The 27,159-nt window shown below is 33.1% G+C and overlaps 1 protein-coding gene across 2 annotated transcripts in view; it reads right to left on the bottom strand.

Annotated features, from left to right (window-relative positions):
* Rngtt (RNA guanylyltransferase and 5'-phosphatase) overlaps positions 1-27,159 on the bottom strand; it is a 234,044-nt gene that overhangs the window by 98,602 nt on the left and 108,283 nt on the right. The window contains exons 12-13 of one of the 2 annotated variants that reach the window (XM_046431631.2): positions 26,723-26,791; positions 180-280 (exon numbers count right to left, since the gene is read on the bottom strand). In XM_046431631.2, coding sequence (XP_046287587.1) covers positions 180-280; positions 26,723-26,791 — 170 coding nt within the window. The remainder of the gene's footprint in view (positions 1-179; positions 281-26,722; positions 26,792-27,159) is intronic. The other variant, XM_046431641.2, reaches the window with a different exon arrangement.

Below are 27,159 nucleotides of genomic sequence, written 5' to 3'. Positions count from 1 at the left end.
CTGTAGGTCAAAGGAATGAATTATCTTTAAAAATAAGATAGATGTACACGCAAAATAGAAAATATTTCACATTCTTTTTAAACATATTGCAAAATACCCTAGAAATAAAGAAGCCTTAGATTATTATTTCATGCAAAAATGACAGATTGGGAGAAAGTATTGGTAAGGGGAATACTTACCCTTCTCCTCCCATTCTTGTTATCTTTAAGCGAAAATCTACAGAATTCAGACTCGGGGGTTTCCATTTCAAAATATCATCGCATCGACCAGGCTTATATTTCTAAAGTGAATTAAAATGATGATAATAATTAGTAACAAGCTAAAAATTCAAAATTCAATTTATTAAATATAACATTACTTTTATTAATAAGCAAAATTACTTCTTTTCTGAACATGATTTTTTTATCTTCTACCAACAAATGAGACTAAATATATCCCTCCTTTCTGATGGCCCTTCTTCTTTTCCTACCAAAGATACAGACCCTTCCTTATGAAAGCCGAGAAAAATAAAACCAGTTTTTCAATCTAATCTTTCTATGGCTTAAAGAAAGTTTGACATTTTTTTTAAAACTTATTTTTCTTTATTCATATTTACTGAGGGATAAATTACAATGAGCAAAATTAGGCAATGAATTTTAACAAAGAGATACAGCCATATAACTATCACCAAAATCATAACATGGAACATTTCAGTGACCCAAAAGTTGCATCCCGACATTTGCAGTAAATTCTCTCCTTAATTTTTCATAACGATGATCTGCTGTCTATCACTATAGCTGTGTGGCTCCTCAGAAATGCATAACAACAACATAAGGTTTTTGAGATTCAGTAATGCTGGTTACGTATTAGGAGTTTGTTCCTTTTTATTGCTGAGTAAGATTCCTTTGTATACATATAACACCAATTGCTTATGATTTACAGTTTGATGGATATCTGGATTGCTCACAGTTTTTGTCTATCATGAATAATGCTACTCAACATATATACATGTTTTCATAACTCCTAGATCAATACCTAGAAGAATGGAATGATAGTATCACGTAGTAAATGCATGTTTTACTTTGTAAAAAAATCATCACACTATTTTCCAGCAAGGCTGTAATGTTTTCCATTCCAACCAGCTATTTATGTTGGTCAGCCTGTTCAACATCTACCCTAGGACTAGGCATTGTCAGTCTTTTCAGTTTTAACCATTTTCATAATTTGCGTTTCTCTAACAATTAACAAATGTTGAAGATTTTTCATTTACTTAGTATTCATATCTTTTATTCCTATTTTTACTGAGCTGTTTGTTTCATCATTGACTTGTAAGAAGAGTTGTTTATATATTTTTCACGTATGTATTACAAATATTTTCTACCAATCTTTGGACAGCCTTTTCATTTTCTTAACAATTTCTTTTGAAGAGCAAAGTATTTTTTTTATTTTAATGAGGTCAAAATTAGCCATTGTTTTTAAAAATATCTTTTTTTATCTTTATTTTATTTATTTATTTTTTTAATGTGGTGCTGAGGATCAAAGCCAGCGCCTCGCACGTGCTAGGCGAGCTCTCTACCGCTGAGCCACAACCCCAGCCCCCCTAAATATTAGCCATTTTAAAATTACATAATCTGCAAGTTTTTGTGTCCTGTTTAAGGAATCCATTTCTAATCTAAAGTCACTAGAATTTTCCCTACTGTGTCTTCTTAGAGAACTTTCATAGTTTTAGCTCTTATTTTTAGGTAGATGATTCATTTCAAGTTTACTTATTTATATGGTGTGATGTAAAGGCTTAGTTCACTGTTCAGCAGATGAATATTAAATTAATCTAGCACAATTTGTTACAAAGATTGTCTTTTCCTCATGGCACCTTGGTCAAACATCAGTTGTTAGAAATATAAGTATATTTTTGTCCTCACTAATCTGTGGCATTGACATATATGCCTTTCTTTCTGCTAATAGCACAGTCTCAACTTATAAATTTTGAAAACAAGTTGTACAAATCCTCAAAACTTTTTTTCTTTTTCAAAACACTTTTAGCTAATGTGACATTTTATTTTCACATGAATTTTAAAATCAGCTTGTCAATTTCTATGAAAAATAACCTTACTGGGAATTTAATCAGGATTGTACTAAATCAATAGATTAAGGGGAAAAAAGATAACTTCACACTGCATCTTATGATCAATAAGTACTAAAAGTCTCTGCACTTATTTAAGTCTCCTTAAGTGAACCTCGGTAATGTTCTATAGTTTTCAGTATACAGGTCTTGTATAGCTTTTACTAAAACACATCTCAAAGAATATTTTTGGTGATATTATCCATGCAAAAACTCGACTTAGTATCTATATACCAGCAATAAAAATCCAAAAAGAAAATTGACAATAGCTTCTAAAAGAACAAAATATACAGGGATATATTTAACCTAGAAAGTGAATGATCCATATAGCAAAAACTATAAAACATTGATAAGTTACATAAGGAATAAAAATGGAAAGAGACCACATATTCATAGATAAAAAGACTTAATATTGCTATGATGTCAGTACTACTTAGGGACCATTTATATCAGAGTCAATGCATTTCCTATCAAAATTCCAACATTTTTCATAGGAATGAAAATACTAAACTTCAAAATCACATAGAATTCCAAGGTATCCTGAAGAGCTGAAATGATCTTTTATTTATTTATTTTGAGAGAGAGAGAGAGAGAATTTTTTTAATATTTATTTTTCAGTTTTCGGTGGACACATCTTTTTATTTTATGTGGTGCTAAGGATGGAACTCAGCGCCCCGCGCATGCCAGGCGAGCGCGTTGCCGCTTGAGCCACATCCCCAGCCCTGATCTTTTAAAAAGAACAAAAATATTCTCACTTTCTACTTCTAAAACTTACTCAAAAGCTACAGTAATCAAAGCAATGCAATACTGGCAAAAGGATAGACACAAAGACCAATGAAATAGAATTAGGGTACAGAAATAAACCTATATATCCATAGGCAAATGATGTTTTACAAGGGCACCAAGTCCATTCAATGAGGGAAGAATACTCTCTTCCAGAGAGTGCTGGACAGTGGGATTTCCACATGTAAAACATTAGAGACAGACTCCACAGTATATACAAAAATTAACTAAAAATGAATCCAAAACCTAAATATAATAGCATACATAAGTCTTTCCACACATATGAGGAAAATACAGGAGTAAATCTTCTTCTTCTTCTTCTTCTTTTTTTTTAAAGAGAGAGAAGGGAGAGAGAGGAGAGAGAGGAGAGAGGGAGAGAGAGAGAGAGAGAGAGAGAGAGAGAGAGAATTTTTTTAATATTTATTTTTTAGTTTTTGGCAGACACAACATCTTTATTTGTATGTGGTGCTGAGGATCAAACCCAGCCACACGCATGCCAGGCGAGCACGTTACCGCTTGAGCCACATCCCCAGCCCAGGAGTAAATCTTCTTGACCTTGGATTTTGGAATGGATTTAGACTGGGTTTCAAAAGCATGGACAACTAAAGAAAAAAAAAACAGATAAAATGGACTTCTTCAAAATTTAAAACCTTTAAAGTCCAGCACAGTGGTGCACAACTGTAAATCCTAGCTACTCAGAAGACTAAGATAGGAAAATTTAAAGTTGGAGTCCAACCTGGGCAACTTCACAATACCCATCTCAGTAAAAATTTTTCAAAAGTCTGGGAATGTAGCTTGCCCAGCATGCATGAAATCCTGAGTTCAATCACCAGTACAATAAATAAATAAATAAATAAAACTTTTGTGCATCACAGGGCACTACCAAGATAGTGAAAAAACAGCCCACATGATGGAAGAAAATGTTTGCAAATTATATATCTGAAAAGGGTTTAATGTCCAGAATATATAAATGAAATGTATGATTTAAAAAATTAGAAAATGGTATCTTAAGTACTATAGTTTCTAATTATTAAATGTAGATTCAACAATAACACAGATTCTATGAGTAAAATGTACTGAAATACCTATTAGAATGTGAATTCTACTTTAGCAGAAGTCATATCAACTTGTGCCTGTAAAACATGAGTGAAAAGCTTAATCAGTACATTATAAAGAATAAAATAATAAGAGTCTGGGGATGTAGCTCATGGTAGAGCATTCACCTAGCATGTGCAAGGCCCTAGTTCAATCACCAGTACGGAAGGAAGAAAGGAAGGGAGGGAGGGAGGCAGGGAAAAAGGGAGGAAAATAAGGGAGGCAGATTTGGAGAATTATAAGACTTGTTATAAAATATCTGCCTCTGGTATATTTAAATTTATTTTTAAATAGAATATTTGAAATGATGAAATAAGTTAAATAAGCAATATTTATGAAACAATATATCAATCACTATCAAAAGAATCATATTTATGATCCACAAATAGGGGAAAAGACATTATATAATGCAGATTTAAGCCTTAAAAACAAATATTTATGATCTATCACTCTGAAACATAGAATCTTGCCAAACTATAAATAAGAACAATAAACAAGAACAACACAAAATATCCATTCAAACTACATATTCTAGTGTTTAATTAGTAATGCATTTTAATTTCACTAAATTTGCCAACATGGATTTAGATTAAATTATTATCAAAACTATATTTAACTGATAAATGCAATACTTAGTTCTATAGAAATAAATTGAATTTTATCAGGTGAGCTATTGAAAACAACCAGGAGTGGCTTTGTGTCTGAATGCAATTTTCAATGTGACCTAAGATATCATATTACCATCTTAAAAAAAGGCAGTGAATGTAAATATCAGGCAACAAAGTAATGTTAACAAAGTAGCAAATATGAGCTGACCCTGGCTTTCAAGTAGATGGCCATATAGCAAAGGGAACTTTTTAAAACTAAAGGAGACGGAAAACTAACTGGAAGCATAAGTGTTATATTCCTTGTGTAAAGCAGTGGCTTGCAATAAGGGGCAATCTTGCCCCAAGAGGATATCTAGCCTGTCATTTGGGGCTGAATGCTAGAAAGGGAAGGAGGTGCTACTGCCATCTAGTGGTAGAGGCTGAGGATGCTGCTAAATAACCTACAAAGCACAGAACAATTAGTCACAACAAAGAATTATCCAGCTCAAAATATCAGTTGTCAGGGTTGAGAAACCCTAGTGGTAATAAACAGCTAACACAGCGAGATGTTTAGTCCTTCTGTGCTTCTATCAACTTAATAATTTTAAGCAAGTTCAAAGTGTGGGCTTCATCCATCTCATTTGTAAAAATAGTAATAGCACTTTGCTTGCCTGAAACAAAACTTCGAGACTAGAAGTATCTAAAGTGCCCTGAAGCTATTGGAATTATTCAATAATTTTCAACTGGCAAAATGTGAGCAGTTATGACATCAGAATATACATTACAGGTTCTACTTTGAATCTTGAAGACACAATGCCTTCTTCATGAGGCTCGCACTTAGACCAAAGAGAGATCCCTGTCCTGACTATATTAGTATTATTACTAATTATTCTAGAGTTTCATTTTAGATAAAACTAAAGAAATTCTAGAAGGTAATGCTACTAGAGACAGCAAAACAATGGAATCAATTTTTAACAATTACACATTTTTCACACATCTATTTTACTGGTACTCACTATATGTAATACACTCTTGCAAGACTACAAATATACCCAAAATGAAAATTACTACCAAATCTTCATTTCTAGTCCTAATTTTTCCGCCAAGGAAATCTAGATTCTCATTTTCAAACATAAAAGTATGTTGATTACAGGCCTCCTTCATTAATGTCTTAGTGGCAGCCTGAAGTTTCAATTCTATGACTGAATCATTTTATATTCTTAAACAAAAAACTAGGTCCTCTCCATTCTAATTTTCATTTCTGATTAACATAAATATCCCAACCAAGCAGGTTCTAAACTTCTGAATGATCTTGATACAATCTGTATCATTCAGATTCCATCAATTATCCCCATTCTTTTTTCATCCAGGCTACTATGATAACCTAACAGGTACCCAGACTATCAACAGGCACTGTTCAAATATAATTGATTCTGACTACATCTGGTTAGATGGCTTACTGCCTTGTAACATACATATAAGCCTCTTAACCTAACAACCAAAACCTCCCCTTATCTAGCCTTATTAGTCCTCTCCAGTTTTATCCCATTCTTATATATTATCCCATGCTCCTAACATAGACATATAAAGCTAGCAATAATTTCTAATGGCTACTATTTATTATTTATTTTCCACCAGTTTCTAGTGCTGAATGCTATTTATTTTAGGAATAAAATATATAAATATAAACATTTATATTCACAGATCACAAATCTGAGGTAATAAGGAAGCTGGATAAAGTGACAAGGCAGGACAGAAAGATATTCAAACCCAGTTATTCTACTGCAGTTCCCAAAATATATATTAACTACCACATTCAACTGAGCCAATGGGCCGGGTGCTACAGCACGCACCATAATCCCAGCAACTCCAGAGCCTGAAGTAGGAAAATCACAAGTTCAAGGCCAGCATCAGCATCTTAGCAAGACTCTGCCTCAAAATTAAAAAAAAAAAAAGAAAGAGAGAGAGAGAAAGAAAAGGAAAGGAAAGAAAAAAACAAAAAGGACTGGTGATATATCTCAGTGGTAAATCTCCTCTACATTCAATCACCAGTACCACCACACCACTCCAAAACAAAGAAACAAAATAACAATTAAATAAATGGAGCCAATGCAAAGATGAAAGAGTTCATACCATAACATACAAATAAACTCAAAATGAATTAAAGACTTAAAATTAAAAGTTTAAACTGGAAAAATCATAGAAGAAAACAGGAAAAAAACTTGACAGTGGCCTTGGCAATAATTTTCTGGAGATGACACTAAATGCACATGTGACAAATGTAAAAATAAACAAGTGGGATTACATCAAACTAAAAAGCTTCTGCACAGAAAAAAATAATAATAAAATAAAAGGCAACTTACAGAATGGGGAAAAATATTTTCAAAATATATATCCAATAAGGGGTTAATATCCAAAATATATAAACAATTCATACAACAATACTAAAAATATAAATTACTCAATTAAAACATGGCATAAGGACCTAATGGATACTTCTCAAAAGAAGAAATTCAGATGACCAACAAGAATATGAAAAGGCTCATATCTTTAATCATTGTTGTCATGCAAATTAAAATCTCAATGGGAATTCACACCACACCTATTAAGACAGATAATACCAAAAAGGTAAGAGATAACAAATGTTGTGGAGGGATATGGAGAAAAAGTAACCCTTGTATGTTGTCAGTGGGAATGTAAATTGGTAATTCCACTATGGAAATAGTATGGAGATTCCTGAAAAAAAATTAAAAGATAAAGCCACCATATGATCCAGCAATCCCACCTCTGAGCCTATCAAAAGGTAATGAAAAAAGAATTGCTAAAAGATCTGCATTCCCACGTTTATAACAGGATTGCTCATAATAGCCAAGAAATGAAAATGGCCTTTGATGTATGAATGGATATAGAAAACACAGTGTATGTTTAATCAAATATTATTCAGTCTTTAAAACAAAGGAACCCCTACCACTTGCAGCAACATAGATAGAGCTAGAGAACATTATGCTCAGCAAAACAAGCAAAACACAGAATGAGAAATATTACATGCTCTCACATGTGGAATCTAAAATAGTCAAACTTATGAAAGTAGAGAATAGGGTGGTGGTTCCCAGGAGCTGGAGGTAAGTGAAGAGATAAAGTTGGCCAAAGAGTCCAAAAATAGTATCTATGATATGTTAATTAGCTAGTATGTGGTAATTATTTCATCTTTGTGAAATGAAAATATCAAATCATATACCTTAAATATATACAATTTGTACAGTCAAAAATGTCACAAAATAAAGAATTTAAAAGAAAAAATGTTATGGTATCCTCTGTTGCAGTAAATTCAAAAGCTCTAAAAATTTATGATCCTATAAGTCTAAGATAATATGAAGATGGTGTGAGAACTAAATCCAAGTCTATGGCAGGGTTCTTCAACAGTAATACACTGACATCAGGCCAGGTAAATCTTCATTGTAAGGACTGTTCTGTGCACTTTAGGTTTTAATGCATCCTTGGCCTTTATGGGATTCCCAGTAGCAACAACTATCACCCCCACAGTAATGATAACCAAAAATGCTGTCAAAAGTAAAATCATCCCCTGGCCTGAAGTAAGCATCCATTCCCCCTGCCCCAAAATATCTACCAATCAACTACTAGGTCTACGTCAACTTCTGTGCTAGAGACCAGAGAAATAAAGACAAGGCAAAATTTCAGAAAAATTAAACAGTTACAATCAATTGTGAAGAACTTAACAAAATATGAAGTTCATTCAGCATGCTATGACAGCATGAGAAATATAATCAGAAAAATCAATAGAAGCCTCCCAGAGGAAATATATTTTAAGCTGAGAATTATAAAGGCAAAAAAGATGAGGGTAAACAGGTACAAGAGAAAGTATAGCAAAATGGAGGAACAAAGACATTCAGAATGCTTAATGTAAAACACAGTACTAAATATTCATCCCTGAGAACCTATTTTTATAGGTACTAAAAGTATTACTGTAAATGACACAGTCACTGCCTTCATAATACTTACAGTCTAGTGAAGGAAATAGAAGTTTTAAACATAACTAAAAAACAATAATGGTGGCAACTGCCTTGGGAATAGTCATGTTCACCTGTCAGACCAGGTTTCCCCAAGGAAGCATACCTAACAGAATATTCAAAAAGAATGGGAGCAACACAGAAAAAAAAGAAAACCGTCTAAGGCAGAAAGAACAATTTATGTAAATAAATACATTTACAGACTATTTCAGTATCAGCTTTTAAAAACAAAATGGTCTACCAATAGAAAGAGCCACTAAAGTTCTGAACTTTAACAATAAAGGAAAAATCCATTTTCTCACTTTAAATTGGCAAAATGTATCCTTTTAAATATTTCCTTCTAAAATTTGGAAGTTACAAGATGAGGAATAGGGGATGTCAATAAGTTCCATTTTTTGCTATGATTCTTTTGTGCCCCCAGATGTTACCATTAGAGAACTAATAAAACATACATGGAAAATTTTTTGAAAAAAAAAGTACAAAATAATATGCTGCCCTTTTTGGAAAGTAGAAAAGGAACAAGAATGTAAGCTTATAAATGCATAAAGAAACCATGGAAGGATAGATTAAAAAAAAACTAACTGGAAGGGAGGAAGTATGAGAGGAAAACTTCTGTAATTTTAATACATGTTATAATTTCTGGATCATGTAGTAACTAATAAAAGATTAAAAATATACCACTATAAACACAAATTTTTGAAACTATCACTAATGTTTCAACATTAAATGTTATCAGCAAAAAGAACTATCCCAAATTCATTGTTTAATAGGTATCATTTTTATAAAAAATGATTTTGTATTCAATTTTTAACTTCGAAGAATTTAATGATTCTTTCATTTGTGTGAAATTCTTATTTCAATTAGTTTTCCCTTTCTCTTCCATCAATCTATCATCATTAGCAATTCCTTTTAATTTTACAGTAAAATTATATACCTTTACCCAGCCAAGAATGATTAGAAATTTATCATCTGTAGCTCTTTGTCAAAATACACTGGAAAACATATTTTATTTATTAAGAAAACTAGAAAATGATATTCTTCATCCTACACAAAGCGGGCTAAGGAAATATTGCTGTGCTCTAAAAGTTGAATAAGAAAAAAGATTTTAAATAAACAAAACATATTTTCCTTTTTGGCACTTCACTATTACAATTCCTTGGAAATTATTATATTTTTCAATAAAAAATAACACATTTTGGGAAAAGATAGGATGACACTTTCCCAGTCTGCCAGGAAAGAGAGCCCTTCTTCAATTGAAGACCTATCAAAATATGCAAGCAAATGTCATGGAAACAGAAGCTCTCACCATGGTAACACCATCCCTGCTACAGAGAAAGCCACTCTAATTCGTCATGTACTTCAAGACAAGGCATTAGACTAATTCCAATTTTCATTTTACAATCTATCCATAATAGTCAATATACATGACAGAAGTAGAGATTTCATAAAAATATTAATATTTCACAAGAATGAAATATTAAAACCAAAGCTGACTCTAAATTTACATGCAAACTGATTAATGCCTGAGATATAAGAACAATCTGACCCATCTTAGAGAAAAATCAAAATAGTGATGAAAATATTAAAAAACAATTATATCACCACTGCTTGAGAGTAAATACTCTAAACTCAACCTAGAAACAATTATATGTTTTACTGGTACATCTTTTTAAAAAGTAACTTTTCTAAAAATAAAGCAAAAATACTTAAAATATTTCTATCCTTATCTCAATTATGCAATCCACCATATATAATTATTCACATTTCATAGTAGTAGATTACTTTCCCACATTTTTATTGCTGCATTATAGCTATACATAATGGTGGGATTTTTTGGTTGCATATTTGTACATGCACATAATATAACAATAAGTGATGGATTATAAATAGCATAAAAATCCTTGTCTGGAAACATAAGTGTCCCCAGATGATAAAAGTAAAATCAAACATGATCCTTAAAAGGCTAAAAATTAATCAGTTATTACCAAAAGTAAAAAGCTAATATGCTACATAAATCACCATTAAAATCCTCTTGTAAAAGATGGCAAATAAGATTTAATGTTGTTATCAACTTTATAAATTAAATCACCTAATAGCTATCAAGTATAATATCTACTACCTATAACAGACATTTAAATGTTATTCATTTTAAAGAAACAAACCACAAAAAATAAGCAATTCAAAATGGCAATGAAATTACAGAACTGAAAACCATATAAATAAAGGAGTCTAATAAAACCTATTTGATTTATGATATATACTGGAAATGAGACAGAAAATTCAATTTAAAAGTGGCTCTTTTTAAAAAATAATCATTTCAGTTTGATGAAGACCTGAACCAAAAGAATACAGTTTGTACTGAAAATAAGAAGCTAATTATTTTCTTTTAAAGAAAATACCAACTTTGATTTCTCAAAATGTTTAAATATTTTGTCACATCCAGCTTACATTTCAAATTTCTTAAAAAACACTATGTGGCAGAATGAATGTTTGTTTGCCCCCAAAATTCATATAGTAGAAATCCAACCCCAATGTGATGGTATTAGAAGACAAAGTCTTTTGGGAAAACATTAGATCATGAAGCTGCTCATGATGGTGTTAGTTTTTGGAGGAGGAGGGGGGGGAGGAAGGAAGGAGAAGGGAGGAAGAGGGAGGAGGAAGGAGGGAGAAGGGAGGAGGAGGGAGGAGGAGGAGGAGGAGGGAGAGAAGGAGGGAGGAGGAGGAGGAGGAGGAGAAAGAGGAGAAGAAGAAGAGGGGGAGGAGGAGGAGGAGGAGGAGGAGGAGAAAGAGGAGAAGAAGAAGAGGGGGAGGAGGAGGAGGAGGAGGAGGAGGAGGAGGAGGAGGAGGAGGAGTTCCTTTGTATGCAACATTGAGAGGATGGCCCTCTGTGAACCAAGAGGTGGGTCCTCACTAAATGCTTAATCTGTGCACACCTTGATCTTGTACTTTTCAGCCTCCAGAATTGTAAAAAATAAAAATCTGTGATTTATTAACCACTTGAGTTTCTGGTATTTAGTTATAGCATACAAAATACATCAAACGAAGATAGATCATTTATGAATTATACAATTAAGCCACCTTTAAATTTAAAAATATTAAAGTTATTTTTTTATAAAGTTGTTAAACACAGGGAAAACCAAATAGCAGCAGATAATAAAGAAAAAAAATATGGGGGCTGAGAGTGTAACTCAACAGTATAGTGCATGCTTAGCACGTGTAAGGTCCAAGTTCAATCATCAGCAAACCCTTCTACGAAGAAGGAGGAGGAGGGGGAGAGGGAGGGGGAGGGGGAGGAGGAGGGAGAAGAGGAGGGGAGGGGGGGAAGGAAAAAAAGAAACTTGACTTTAAATTTAATTTTGGTCCCCAACCTGAAAATAAACAGAAAGTACTATAGTTTAAGAAAGATCACTCTGGGTATAGAATGAAGACTTGAAGGATACAGGAGTAGGTGTTGCAAGATGGATTAGAATACCATTGCAATTTTCTAGGCAAGAGGCAATGAAGGAAGACAAATTGAATTAGTGTTTTAACAGTGGCAATGGTGATAAAAGGGATGCTTTTAAGAGACACCAAGACTTGAGATGGGGAAAGGAGAAAGTGACAAAGATGGCAACTGTATTTCTGATATAGGTAACTAAGGTAGAAAAGAACCAGGCTATATAGTTAGTTACTTACTTACTTTGTTTGTTTGTTTGTTTGCTTACTTGATAGTTTTGGGAGTAGAAAAGAGTTCAGCTTTAAAATATATTAAGTTTCTGGTGTTTCTTGTAGCAATATCAAGGTAGGCAATCAGACATTATGGGTGTGAATGAGATTCCTAGAGGAAGAGTAGAACATGAGAAAGAATGAAGGTCCCAGGGCCCCAAGCTTCAAAAAACTCTAAACTTCAATGACCAGAAAAGAATGAAGTGCTTGAATTGAGACAGAAAAGGCAAAAAACTAGAAGAGAATCAGGACCATGTGATGCCACAGAAGTCATAGAAAATAGTATTTCAAGAAAGAACGGACAATATTACAAACTAACACTAGAGAATCAGTGAAAACCAAATCTGAGAAATTATCTTGATTTTTCAATGGAAACTTCTCAAAAAACATACTGCTTTAACATCATTTACTTATCAGGCAAAGCCCTTTTCAAAATATAATTTTATCAAGAATTACAAAACATAAAAGTAATATCAAGTAAAATCTAAGCCACTGTGATATGAGCAAAATACCTATGCCTTCATGTGGTACCCATGAGGCAGTTCACAGAAACCTAGAATTCTAGAGATTATTCTAGAGATTGGAAATCAGTAGACTAGAAAATCCTGAAGGTGCTTTTTTCAGCTCTGATATTCTATACTTCTGTCAATGCAATTTCATTCATTTTGTTTGAATCAGAGCTTTCGTGATGATTATTAATGGCTGCTCTGTGTTTTAATCAAAATCAGATAATGGTACATTTCTATACAAACACATAGAAATATTCTAAGCTTTATTTTTTTAATAAATCAGTGATGGGCTACCCCTTCCCTTTTTTCTTCTAAAAGTAGTAAGTAAACTATGTGACATTCTAGGTACATCTCTAAAAATAGAATATAAAATCAGAAGGTAAACACACATTTGCTTCTAAGCTCATTTTGGGGGGTTAACTCTGAACAGAATTATCACTTTAATATAATGTCTTTATCATTATTTTCAATATTTTTCCAGGATTCAGAACATTTTCAAAACAATACTAACATCTTCTACCTTTTACTTAATTCATTCATTATTATTAATGTAACATAGAAGAGTTAACTTGCTGTTAACTTTTAAGTTACCGGCACCAAACACATTTTGGTGAAGGAATTTTTTTACAAATAGATGCACAAGGAATCCTCTTCATCCTTCACCATTCATTTGCCTGTGGAATATTTCTGTGGTGCCAAGGAATGGAGAATGAGTTAAAATCAATCTTTGCCTGCTCTTCATCAGGACTTTTCCACTTTAGACAGACTCACAATGCTAGGCTGATTACTTAAAACAGTCCCTTTCTTGATTTAGTTGAATTACTGAAAGACAACTACAGTGTGAGAAACTTTGGAGGATTTTCTGGTAAGTGTGATAGATTAAGCACATGCATTTATATCCACTTTGATTTGAAATCTCACTAAAATGAGATAACAAATTAAAAGATATCTACAGAAAAGGAAAAAGAAAGAAGGAGACCTGACAATAGCAGGAAAAAAATGTTAATATATTTTTGAAAGCTAGAAAGTAGATGGAATAGAGTTTAAGGCCAAGAAGGATAGTGAATACTAAGTGCTTGAAAAAAACTTTTAAAAGGATGCCAGTGCATACATAGGCTGGAGTTGTAGCTCAGTGGTAGTGCACTTGCCTCACAACTGTGAGGCACTGGGTTCAATATTAGCACCACATAAAAACAAATAAAGGCACTGAGTACATACACAACTAAAAAATAAAATATTTTAAAAAAGGATGCCAGTGCAAGCAATTTATGCACACTGCAGTACTGCACGTCCAATCAAGTAATATAAGGATCAAATAACCGAGAGGGGCTGTCAGAGTGACATATGACATTGAAAATAGAAGTCTGGTGAAAATCTATTTCAGGAGCACTAAATCTCTAGGTTCTCTCCTGCACACTTGGTAAAGAGTAAGAGATTATGTTTATTATACAAAAACACTAAAGGCTGGAAGCATCAGTCTAGATCTTTAAACTAGAAGGTAAAGTGAAAGTTCATCTACTGTAACTTCTCTGCTCCATGAATATTGATAGCCAGGGAAGAATTCCAGAGAAAAGAAACATAGATGCTAGCATTTGGATGGCTATCTCCCAACTTAAAAGGCCAAAATTTATATACCCTTTAACATTTTTTTTAAATAAGGTTACCTCCAATAAACTGTATTTTTTTCATAAGTTTATGTATGACTTACCCTGTACTTAATTACTAAAACTAAGTTTATCAAAAAGTTATACACTTTCCCAGAAGAAAGATTCTTAAATGTTGATAAATTTTACATTAAAAGTATCTGGTCTGATCAGGGGTCCTAAACTTTTCATTTAGAACCTGCTTTGAATACAAAGATGAAATCAGAAGTCACACTGGTCTTTAGGGTCTACAGTTATTATTTGGCTATGTCATATTAAACTGAAATCAGTGGTAGGCCTCCTTAAGATATTCAAAAAACTTACATGGCAAACTTTATGTGTATGATTAAATCAAGGGTCTTTAGATGGGGTGATTATCTTGGATTATCCAGATAAGTCCTAAATGTCACCTTTACATGAGGAAGGTAAAGGGAGATTTGACATAGAAGATGGTAATGTGGCTGCTGAAGCAAGATATTACATTCCTGGCTTTGAAGATGCAAGATGGGATCACAAGCCAAGAAATGCAAAAAAATACAGTTTCTAGAAGCTATAAAAGGAAAGCAAATGTTTTCCCCCCTATAGCCTTCAGAGGAAGCATGGCCCTGCTAATGCCTTGATATCAACTTAGTGAAACTGATTTTAGATTTCTACCTTCAGAACCAAAAGAAAATAAATGTATGTTGTTTTAATCCACCATGTTTTTGGTAATATGTCAAAGCAGCCACAGGAAACTAATATAATAACTAACACTACAGTGTTGTCTAAATTTTAATCTCTCAGGCAGGTACAGTCACATGCTTGTGATGCCAACTACTCGGGAAGCTGAGACAGAGGATCACAAGTTTTAATGCAGCCAGGGCAATTGAGCAAGACGGTGTCTCAAAATAAAAAATAAAAAGGGATATGAGGTATGGATCAGGGTAGAGTGACCCTGGGTTAAATTCCTAGTTCTTTAAGAAAAATTTTTTTTTATTTCCTATGTAACACTCATGATTTCTGCCATATCTAAATACCACCTGTATTACTACTTATCTACTACTTTCTTTAAATTAATTCAGTCTAAAATATAAAACATATATTTGTAAATGGCAACTTAAACCAAATGGTATACCATTTATATCATAAATAGAAAATGGTATTGCTTATCCTAAATAATAATTACTCCTAAAATTAGATACAATGAAAATTAATGATAGTAATTACAGAAGATATGCTGCTTATGGAATAAATTAAAAATAGGCCTATTGTTTTGTTGAAAAAGGTCACAGATATCAAAAACTAGAAATAAGATTTTCCCCTTATATAAGAAAATAAAAACAGAATGGGACTAAGTTTCTCATTGTATGAGGCAATGTCATTTAATTTCTTGTCCCTGGATCAACTATAATTATGTATCCTCTCACCACTGGAAGCTACACCTGTCTGTAATCAACTCTCTTCTGGCTTCTTTACACAGAAGATGTAGGGCTGCTGAAAAGGAAAATTAAGGTGTTTCCTTTGAATATGTAATAGCAATCAAAAAAAAAAAAAAAAATTTTACCTGGTAAAGAAAAGGAACTCGATGACAATGTATAAGCACAATGACTTTAATTCCAAAGAATTAGATGAGAAAACTTTTAAGTATTCCTTCTTTTAAAGCCATTAAGAGAATTCATTAGTCAAAAATTACTACAAAATATCTTAAATTCTGCTTTATTATATCATAGTAATATATGATACTGTCATTCTAGATCACGTTTTAATGAAAACTAATAGATGTATACGTATGTGTATATATGTATGCGTATGTGTATTCTCTTTTTTTAAGAGATAGAAATTTCTGTGTAAGATATAAGTAGAATCTCAACCTGGGTCTTTGGCAAATCGAAAGTCTAAAAGTAGAATGTACTGTTGTAGTGATGGCATTTAAAACAAAAACACAGTAAGTACAAATTAGAAAAATTAGCCCATGCCAGAGAATCTGAGATCAAAACTACGATACCAAAAGATAGGGTGTTTGGATTCTGCAAGAAATTTTAAAATAACAAAAGCTACAGAATTGAATATGAGAAATTTTACATGTAAGGGTGGGAAATGTCTACTACTTGTCCTGAATGGATTCATGCTAAATTGGAACCTATTCTGGATAGCATAGTTAATATAGACCTATATTAGAATATCTTTACAAGGTTTGACAGAGATATGGTAGGAATGTAAAAGAACCATTGAATTAAATAGAATGAGAATGTGTCTACATACCACACCCTTGGTATAGCAAGATGCTATTTCACTAATGGTGAAACCCAAATAAATAACACACCATGAACCCAAGAAAAGGTATACAACACTGGTAAAAATTAAGAGAATTAAAGTTGGCAAAGTGAGCTTTGAAAAAATCAGAAAATGATCCTAAGAAACTGTAATTACAAATGCAACATGTCAAGAAACAAAGACTAAATCATTAAAATTTCATGGAAAATTTTTAAAAAGAACAACAGACTAATAAGAAGCCCAGTATAATCCTCTGCCATCAATTAAATTTTAACAAAAATAGGCAGTTTAAAACATCTTTTCTAAGAAAATGAGTGTTTCATGAATATAAACAAATCTGTTTGATAAATTACTATTATTGGAAGAAACTGAAAATGTCCACTGGTAAATAAAATGTGATATTTTTCAGAGCCATTCCATACACTGTATAATCTTAACAATTTAGAAAGTAAAGTATATAAACATGAAAATTCTAAAGAAATGAGTGATGTTAGGAGAAAAAATTAATAGGAATATAGTCACATAATCTTCATATCATCAAACTTTTTAAGAAATATATTTTATCTATTTTAATCATCTAAATTTCCACTTAAGCAATATATTATCTTTAGGAAAGTAAAATAAGAAGAGTTCCCTCCTTCTGTTATTAAAAATTCATTACTCAATGCATTTTCACCAGATACTGGCAGGAAAAAGGAATTCTTAAGTATTGATTAATATTCATGCACATTCATCATCATATGATCATCACAGAAATTTCAAAGCTAAACTGTTATATCCTCTATATTTTCCAGTTGAAGAACAGGAGAATCAAAGAAATATTTAGTGGCTTATTGTAACCACAGACCAATGCTAAATCACTGGGAAGTCTCTCAGGAAAATGTGCAAAGGGCAAAGCTGATGGTATTATTTCAGGAAGATGGGGTATATGGATTCTGCAAGAAAACAAATAGGAATTTAAAGAAGGTAACAAATTTCTTGAAGGAAAACAGACACAGCATGATAGATTATATATATGCATGTGTAGCAAGGAAGACAGCAATCAATTTAAAAGTTGTTTGCCTAACTTGGTAAAAATATAAAAGCAGTTAAATCTGAAAGGTTAAGGGAAAACATAGAAAAATGAATTTCCACTCCTTTAACAAACATTTTCCAAGACCTACTGAACCAAAAAACTCTATCCTAGACACTATACATTTAAAGAGAAATAAGAAAGAACTAAATATCTTAAAGAAAACCAGTGTTATTGTGAGACAGAAACCTAACCAGCAGATATCTGTGAGGTGGTAGTTAACTTCCTTTTCTAATGTAAGACAATAACAATGCATCTTGAAGAAGATGGTTTTTGCTGTGAGAATAATCATGTAAGTGTATTTTAATTCAAAATATATTTGGCAATTAAGTAACAACTGTTCAATCAGAAGATGGAAAAGGACATTACTTTGGGCTTTACAAAAGCAGAGTACTCACCAATAAATCCCATGTAACAGGAAGCAAAGAAGAGACTGAATATGTAGAGGAAGCCAAGATCTCACTGAGACCCAAACTGTTTCTCTTTTTAGTCACAATGTTACACTTTTTGGACTAGTAGCCTCAAAATGAGATCAAATAACATCAGAGAACCTAGAGAGTGGAATGAGGACTCTTTGACTGGATTTAGTTTAAAATCCAAGAATGCAATTTTAAAAAGGAGGAACATAAAAAGTACAAAAGGGATTCATGCAATATTATTATATACTACAATTTGGAAAGAGTTGAAGAATAAGGGGTGGAGCTATTTCATTTAAATAATAGGGAAATATAATCTTATTTTGTCCTATCAGTTGGAAAATAAAGAAAAACATTATTACATAGAGAATTAGAAAAGTTGAAGACAACAAATAAATTACATAAAAATGCCATGAACATACATAAGAAAGGGAACATGAGAAGTCAACATACCTATGCCCATACCTATGGCCATACACATATGGCCATTAAGGCCATTAAGCACATGAAAATTAACAAGTCCGAGATGTGGTGCAAGTGCAAAATTCTTCCTGGATTTCAAATACCTAGTAAGAAAATAACAACTTCTATATTGAGTAAATGTTTAAATGATAATTTTTTACATAGTAGGTTACATAAATATATACCGTTAAAATAATTTCATTGGTTTCTTTTTAATTTTTTTAGTGGGGCTTACTGAAAAAATTTGAAGTATATATGTAGCTCACATTTGTGGTTTGCATCATATAGTCATGAACTGCTTAAGAATGGAAACAATTCTTAGAAATGGGTCACAAAGCAATTCTGTATGTACACAAATATCACAGACTATATTTACACAAACTAAGATGATTAGGACACCACTAGGCAATATAATCTTATGGGACCAATCTTCTACACAATCTTTCATTGGTTGAAACATCCTCATGAAATGCATAACTGTATTTCTGACAGTCATCACTGGTCTCCTTTCTATCATTCAGTCTTGGTCTCCCCCAAGTAAGGCTTTTTCAAAATGTAATTTTATAAGGACTGGAAAGATAGTACACATAAGAGCAATTAAGAAGCTTTTATATATAAACAATATGAACCCAATCTGACACAATTAAAAACAAAATAGTCCAAAACGACAAAGTGATACGCCACTTAACAAAGTTTAGTGATCATTTAAACACAATATCCTTTTTAAATGCATACTGTGAAGAGATATTAAAGATGAAATAAAAGATTTGGGTTGAAAGCTGATTTGGGAGTCCACAACAGTTATAGCCAGAAAAATAAATGTGTCTCTCTAAAAAGGATAGCAATGCCATAGAAGAAAAGGATAAAACAAAATATATAAACTAAGAGTAAATCTAAAACTTCTAGAAATTTCTGAAAATCATATAAGGAATAGTGACATCACATCTGATATGCAAGGTCACTCAAACTAAGAAAGCAGAAAACAAACAGTTCAAGAAGTGGGGGATCAATCAGCAAAGAAAAGTAATGGAATTTCCAGGATGAGACAGTAAAGTGGAATTATATGGAAAAAAAAAAGGGGGGGGGGTAATGCAGTAAGACTAAGAGGATGGAGCACTCAGAAAGATTCCCTTTAAGTAAAAAGTGAACCTGATAAATTTGCACTGAAAAAAGTTTAATAGTTCTTTTAGAAAATGTGAGAGAATGGGCCTAATAGAAGAAAAAGTAGGTCCAAATCTACATGATGTTGCTTAGGAACTAACTTCCTTAACAAGACTCCTAACACACAAGTAGTAAAATCAAGAATCCACAAATGGGATGTAAAAAAACTAAAAACCTTTTTCACAGCAAAGGAAACAATCAAGAATTGTGAAGAGAGAGTCTACATAATGGGAGAGAAATCCTTGCCACCTGCACATCAGATAGAGCATTAATCTCCAGGATATATAAAGAATTCAAAAACATTAACACCAGAAAAACAAATAACTTAATTAATAAATAGGCAAAGGAACTGAACAGACACTTCACAGAAGAAATACAATCAGCTGGCAAATATATGAAAAGATGTTCAACATCTCTAGCAATGAGAGAAATGCAGATTAAAACTACAAAGAGGGGTGGGGCTGTAGATCAGTGGCAGAGTGCTTGCCTAGCATGTGTGAGGCATTGGTTTTGATTGTAAGCACCACATAAAGATAAATAAATAATTTCTTACCAAAAAACTACACGGAGATTTCATCTCACTTCAGTCAGAATAGGAATTATCAAGAATATAATCAACAATAACTGCTTTCGGGGATGTGGGGGGAAAGGCACACTCTAACATTGCTAGTGGGAAGGCAAATTGGTGCAACCAATCTGGAAAGCAATATGGACATTCCTTGGAAAACTTGGAATGAAACCACCATTCAACCCAGCTATCCCACTCCTCCATCTATTCCCAAAGGACTTAAAATCAACATACTACAGTGATGCAGCCACATCAATGTTCATAGCAGCTCAATTCACAATAGTTAAACTGTGGAACCAACCTAGATGCCATTAAGTAAGTGAATGGATAAAAAAAACTGTGGTATATATACACAATGGAATATTAAACTGCATTTAAAATAAAATAAAATTATGGCATTTGCTGGTAAATGGATGGAGCTGGAGAATATCAGGATAAGTGAAGTAAGCCAATCCCAAAAAACCAAAGGACAAATGTTCTGATAAGTGGATGCTAATCCATAACGGGAGTAGGAGGCATGGCAAGAATGGAGAAACTCTGGATTGGGCAAAAGGGAGGGGGAAGGGGGATATCAGAGTAGATAAGATGGTGGAATGAAATGGACATCATTACCCTAAGTAGATATACGACTGCACAAATGGTGCAACTCTACGTTATGTACAACCAAAGAAATGAAAAGTTTGTTCCATTTGTGTACAATGAAATGAAACGGATTCTGCTGTCATGTATAACTAATTAAGGGAAAAAATGCAAAGTTAAGGACAATGGCCTTGGTGGAAGAAATCTAAAAGCTAGTAATTTTAATGGTGGGTATACAAGTGTTAAGAAAGTTTAGCAAAGTGGGAATGAGGGAAAGACAGAAACTTTTGTGGACAGAAAAGGCAGAGAAAAAAATACCAAGAGACATGGAATTGAGTGAGCTACCCCAATCCTCCCCTTCTGCCCCCAAAGGAATTACCATATAAAGGATAAGAAAAAAAAAATAGGTGGATTTAGATGTGGTAGTAGGTAAGTGCTTGCTCAAGTGGAAAAATTATTCATGTCTTCCAGGAAAGAAATGTGAAATGAAAGGCTTTGTAACCATGTATGGACAGAAATGAAAAAAAAAAAAATACTTTCTTTTTTAATATAATGGCTTGGGAGGGAAAAATAAAAATAGATGATGTTTAGGGAGAGAGGAAATAAACTAGAAGGATAAGGGGAAATAATCTATGGAAAAGAAGTTATGCTTTATAAACATGTAGTTAGATACAATGAGAAAGAAATCTGTGGGAATAAAATCTGAGAAAAGAAACAGATTAAGAAAAAAAGAAAAGAATACAAGTAATAGCCAGATTCGGTAGCACACCTGTAATCCCAGCAGCTCAGGAGCCTGCAAAGGAAGATTGTGAGTTCAAAGCCAGCCTTAGTAATGGCAAGGTACTCAGCACCTCAGTGAGACCTGTCTCTAAATAAAATACAAAATAGGGCTGGGAGTGTGGCTCAGTGGTTGAATGCCTCTAAGTTCAATCCTCGGTACACCACCACCACCCCAAAAAATACACTCATACATCATTGCTGGTAGGAAAACAATTGATATAACCATTAGAGAAAGTGGTATGGAGATTCCTCAGAAAACTTGAAATGGAACCACCATTCGACTTAAATTATTCCACTCCTCAGTTTATAAATAAAGGACTTAAAATCAGCATACTACAGTGACACAGCCACATCAATGCTTAAAGCATCTTAATTCACAATAGCTAAACTGTGGAATCAACCTAGATGTCCTTAAACAGATGAATGGATACATAAAAGTGGTATGTGTATACAATGGAACATTACTCAGCCTTAAAGAAGAATGAAACTATAACATTTGCAGGTAAATGAATGGAGCTAGAGAATATCATGCTAAGTAAAATAAGCCAATCCCCGAAAACCAATGGCCAAGTATTTTTTCTGATATGCAGATGCTAATTCACAACAAGGGTGGGGAGGAGAAGGAGGGGCGGGGCTGGGGATGTGGCTCAAGCGGTAGCGCGCTCGCCTGGCATGCATGCGGCCCGGGTTCAATCCTCAGCAACACATAAAAACAAAGATGTTGTGTCCGCCAAAAACTAAAAAATATATATTAAAAAAAAGAGAGAGAGAAGGGAGAGGGTATGGGGGTAGGCAGGATAGTAGAACGAATCAGACATTATTACCCTATGTACATATAATTACATTACTGGTATGATTCTACATCATGTACAACCAGAAGAATGAGAATTTATACTCCATTTATGTATGATATGTCAAAATGCATTCTATTATCATGTATAACTAATTAGAACAAATTAAATATATATATATATATATATATATATATATATATATATATATATATATATTCACACACTTATATTACCATCATTATTATGAATATACAAAAGAAGGGAGGGAAAACTAAGAGGATAGCAGAAATCCTCAAGAAAATGTCACAACAAGATCAATAGAAATAATTTAAAATTTATATATATCATGAGGAAGTAATATTTATCCTAAGAATACAAGGAGGATCAACATTAGAAAAAAAAAATCAATGAAATTTACTACATGCATGGAGATATAATCTTAACAGATAGAGAAAAGGCATTAATGCCTTAAATATCCCCCAAAAGAGGCTTTACTAAAGATACACATGTATTAAACAATAAAGGGTATCGAACAGAAATCTCTCACAAACATACTTAAGTGGAAAAAATTTAGCTAGCTTTCCTTGCAAGTTGAGAACTTCCCTTGGAAATAGAAATATTTTCCACTCCTCCAAGCAATCAGAGCCAACATTTATTCAGTACTAGAGATTTGGACCAATACATATTACTAAAATTAAGAGTTTTCAGCTTAATCATTAAAATAAATCAATAGTGTGACAATACACTAGAAATACCAAATAAAGAGAAAATAGAACACCATTTACTGTATAAACAGAAAATGATAAATATCTAGAAATTAGTCTAACAGCAATAAACAAAAAAAATTAGAAAACAAAAAAACCTGAAAAGAGCCATAACTTATTCATTGAGATGATTTAACATTGTAAACACATTGCTTTTCTCCACATTAATCTAAAATCAAAGTTATTCATACAAGAATTTTGGGGTAACTGGACAAACTGTGAATTTTATATGTTAAACCAAACATCTACAAATATTTGAAAAAATCCTAGCAAACAGAGAGTTGCCTTATCAGATATCAATTTCAAATTATAACAATTTCATTATAATTTTAAAAAGTTACTAAAATGGGTATAAGAATAACAAATCAACTGAATTTACAATACATCCTAGAAAGAGACTCATGTATTTGTCAGGTTATTTCTCATACATATACCAAACTCATAAATGAACAGGTCTGAATGATAAGTTTCACACACTTAATTTTCTGTAATTGCTGTTATATTTAATATTTAGACTTTATCTTTTAATCTAGGGAGGGTGGACCTGAAAATTTCTGAAACTCCAAGATCCAACATCCATCTTCCTAAGCCTAAGACAGCATTTTCTGTAATTTCTTTTCCCAGTTTCTAGTTCTCCTGTATTTCCTCCTCCCTCCATATAAGATTCTTCCCTCTCTCTAGGAGCCTGTGAAAAAAACAAAAGGAAATCACATAGCTCATTATATCTAAATGTGATTAAAGCATTAAAACTCTGTTTTAATGCACATGTAAAACATCTATAATATAGTGTTCGAAATATTAGAGCCCTTTCCTTTCCTCCAGTTACCCAATTTGATGTCATTTTATGAAACTTCCCAAGAAGCTCAGACCCCAGTTTTTAAGGACAGAGTTGGTGAAGGCAAAATGCAACAAATGATGGATTATCACATAAGACATACAACCCTTTACCACAGAGTAAGTAGTTCTCATACTTGAACATGTTCAGAACCACTTAGGTTATTAAAAGACAAACTACAAACTCCCATCCCCAGAGTTTCTAATCAGTGCATCTGATGTAAAATGCACTTCTAACTTCCTGGGTAGTGCTAATTTTTCTTCCTGTACCACAATTTGAAAAACACTACCCTACAGAGCACTAGTTATCAAGTGGATAACAAGGAGTGCTAGTTATTTCTTGGGGACAAGGATGCTGCTAACCATCCTACAATGCATAAGATAGCTCCCAGAGTAAATCAAATCATTATCAGGTCCAACACATCAATGGTGCTAATGTTGAGAAATTTATTGCAAATACATGATTTGATCACTGAATCATCTTGATGAAAGTTCTTCTTTCACCAAGATAATTCTATTTTCCTTCAGATATTGATAACTCTTTGAATTTTACTCATTTACAGCAAAATGAAGTTTTGAAGACATTAATACTTAAAGGTATATGGAGCCACAAGAGGGATAAGTACTTACTCAATGCTACTGATAGACTTCTAGTAAAGAAATACAAATTAACATTCATTTTGCAAGAATTATAAGAAAACTAATTACATTAAAACAGTGACTTCCTTAAAAGTACTAACAATATTAAGATGAGTGAAAAACAAACTGGTGTTCATTTCAGTATTATATATGTATGTGTATACATATATATGCATTTGATTTATTTTTTTTCATTTATTTTCTTTTTTTTTAATTGGTTGTTCAAAACATTACAAAGCTCATGACATATCATCTTTCATACATTTGATTCAAGTGGGTTATTAACTCCCATTTTTACCCCAAATACAAAGTGCAGAATCACATAGGTTATACATCCACATTTTTACATAATGCCATATTAGTGACAGTTGTATTCTGCTACATTTCCTATCCCCTACTATCCCCCTCCCCTCCCCTCCCCTCTTCCCTCTCTACCCCATCTACTGGTGTTCAATTCTCTCCCTTGTTTCCCCCCCCCTTTCCCCTCACAACCTCTTATATGTAATTTTGTGTAACAGTGAGGGTCTCCTTCCATATCCATACAATTTCCCTTCTCTCTCCCTTTCCCTCCGACCACTCGTCTCTGTTTAATGTTAATCTTTTCCTCATGCTCTTCCTCCCTGCTCTGTTCTTAGTTGCTCTCATTATATCAAAGAAGACATTTGACATTTTTTTTAAGGATTGGCTAGCTTCACTTAGCATAATCTGCTCTAATGCCATCCATTTCCCTGCTAATTCCATGATTTTGTCATTTATTAGTGCTGCATAATACTCCATTGTGTATAAATGCCACATTTTTTTTATCCATTCATCTATTGAAGGGCATCTAGGTTGGTTCCACAGTCTTGCTATTGTGAATTGTGCTGCTATGATTATTGATGTGGCAGTATCCCTATAGTACGCTCTTTTAAGGTCCTCAGGGAATAGTCCGAGAAGGGCGATTGCTGGGTCAAATGGTGGTTCCATTCCCAGCTTTCCCAGGAATCTCCATACTGCTTTCCAAACTGGCCGCACCAATTTGCAGTCCCACCAGCAATGTATAAGTGTACCCTTTTCCCCACATCCTCGCCAGCACTTATTGTTGTTTGACTTCATAATGGCTGCCAATCTTAATGGAGTGAGATGGTATCTTAGGGTGGTTTTGATTTGCATTTCTCTGACTGCTAGAGATGGTGAGCATTTTTTCATGTGCTTATTGATTGATTGTATGTCCTCCTCTGAAAAGTGTCTGTTCAGGTCCTTGGCCCATTTGTTGATTGGGTTATTTGTTATCTTATTGTTTAATTTTTTGAGTTCTTTGTGTATTCTGGATATTAGGGCTCTATCTGAAGTATGAGGAGTAAAAATTTGTTCCCAGGATGTAGGCTCCCTGTTTACCTCTCTTATTGTTTCTTTTGCTGAGAAAAAACTTTTTAGTTTAAGTAAGTCCCATTTGTTTATTCTTGTTATAACTCTTGGGCTATGGGCGTCTTATTAAGGAATTTGGAGCCCGACCCCACAATATGTAGATCGGAGCCAACGTTTTCTTCTATCAGATGCAGAGTCTCTGGTTTGATATCAAGCTCTTTGATCCATTTTGAATTAACTTTTATGCATGGCGAGAGAAAGGGGTTCATCTTCATTTTATTGCATATGGATTTCCAGTTTTCCCAGCACCATTTGTTGAAGATGCTATCCTTCCTCCATTGCATGCTTTTAGCCCCTTTATCAAATATAAGAAAGTTGTAATTTTGTGGATTGGTCTCTGTGTCCTCTATTCTGTACCATTGGTCCACCCGCCTGTTTTGGTACCAGTACCATGCTGTTTTTGTTACTATTGCTCTGTAGTACACTGTACAATTGATCTTAAGAGAAAGCACTGATCACAAATCCTAATAAATATGACTGAGGTAATGGTACTTCCTATATAAAAGTATATATGTATATGAACACACACAGACAAATGAACTTACTCCAATGGGCTGAAAAATAAGTCCATCCATTTCATGACTGACTTCTTTGGCAAAATTCCCTTCAAGTAGCTGTAAAAACAAAACAAAAAAAAAAACAGCATATACTCCTTAGAAACACAATAATCACGTTTAAATTATTTTAATTTCTTGATAAGCTTTATAAAGACATAATATATAAGCTATTAAAATTGAAATACCAAAATAAAAGAGAGAGATACAGAGAGATCTAGGTTAATATACTGTAAGATTTTTTAAACTAATACATAAGGATTTCAATTTCCAAGAAAAGCTACTTTGAACCACAATCCTAATTCAACCACTAAAAAAGGATAAAAAGAGTGAATATGATTAATCATACTGCCTGATATATCTCAAAATAGTTAGAAAATAACACTATGAATATACTCATGCTAAAGACACAAAAATGTTTAAGGTGA

This window comes from Marmota monax, unplaced genomic scaffold, assembly GCF_021218885.2.
Source record: "Marmota monax isolate L192 unplaced genomic scaffold, Marmota_monax_Labrador192_F-V1.1 WCK01_AAM20220418_F8-fsc00013, whole genome shotgun sequence".
NCBI classification, from domain to species: domain Eukaryota; kingdom Metazoa; phylum Chordata; class Mammalia; order Rodentia; family Sciuridae; genus Marmota; species Marmota monax.
This window is presented reverse-complemented; position numbering and strand designations above follow the sequence as displayed.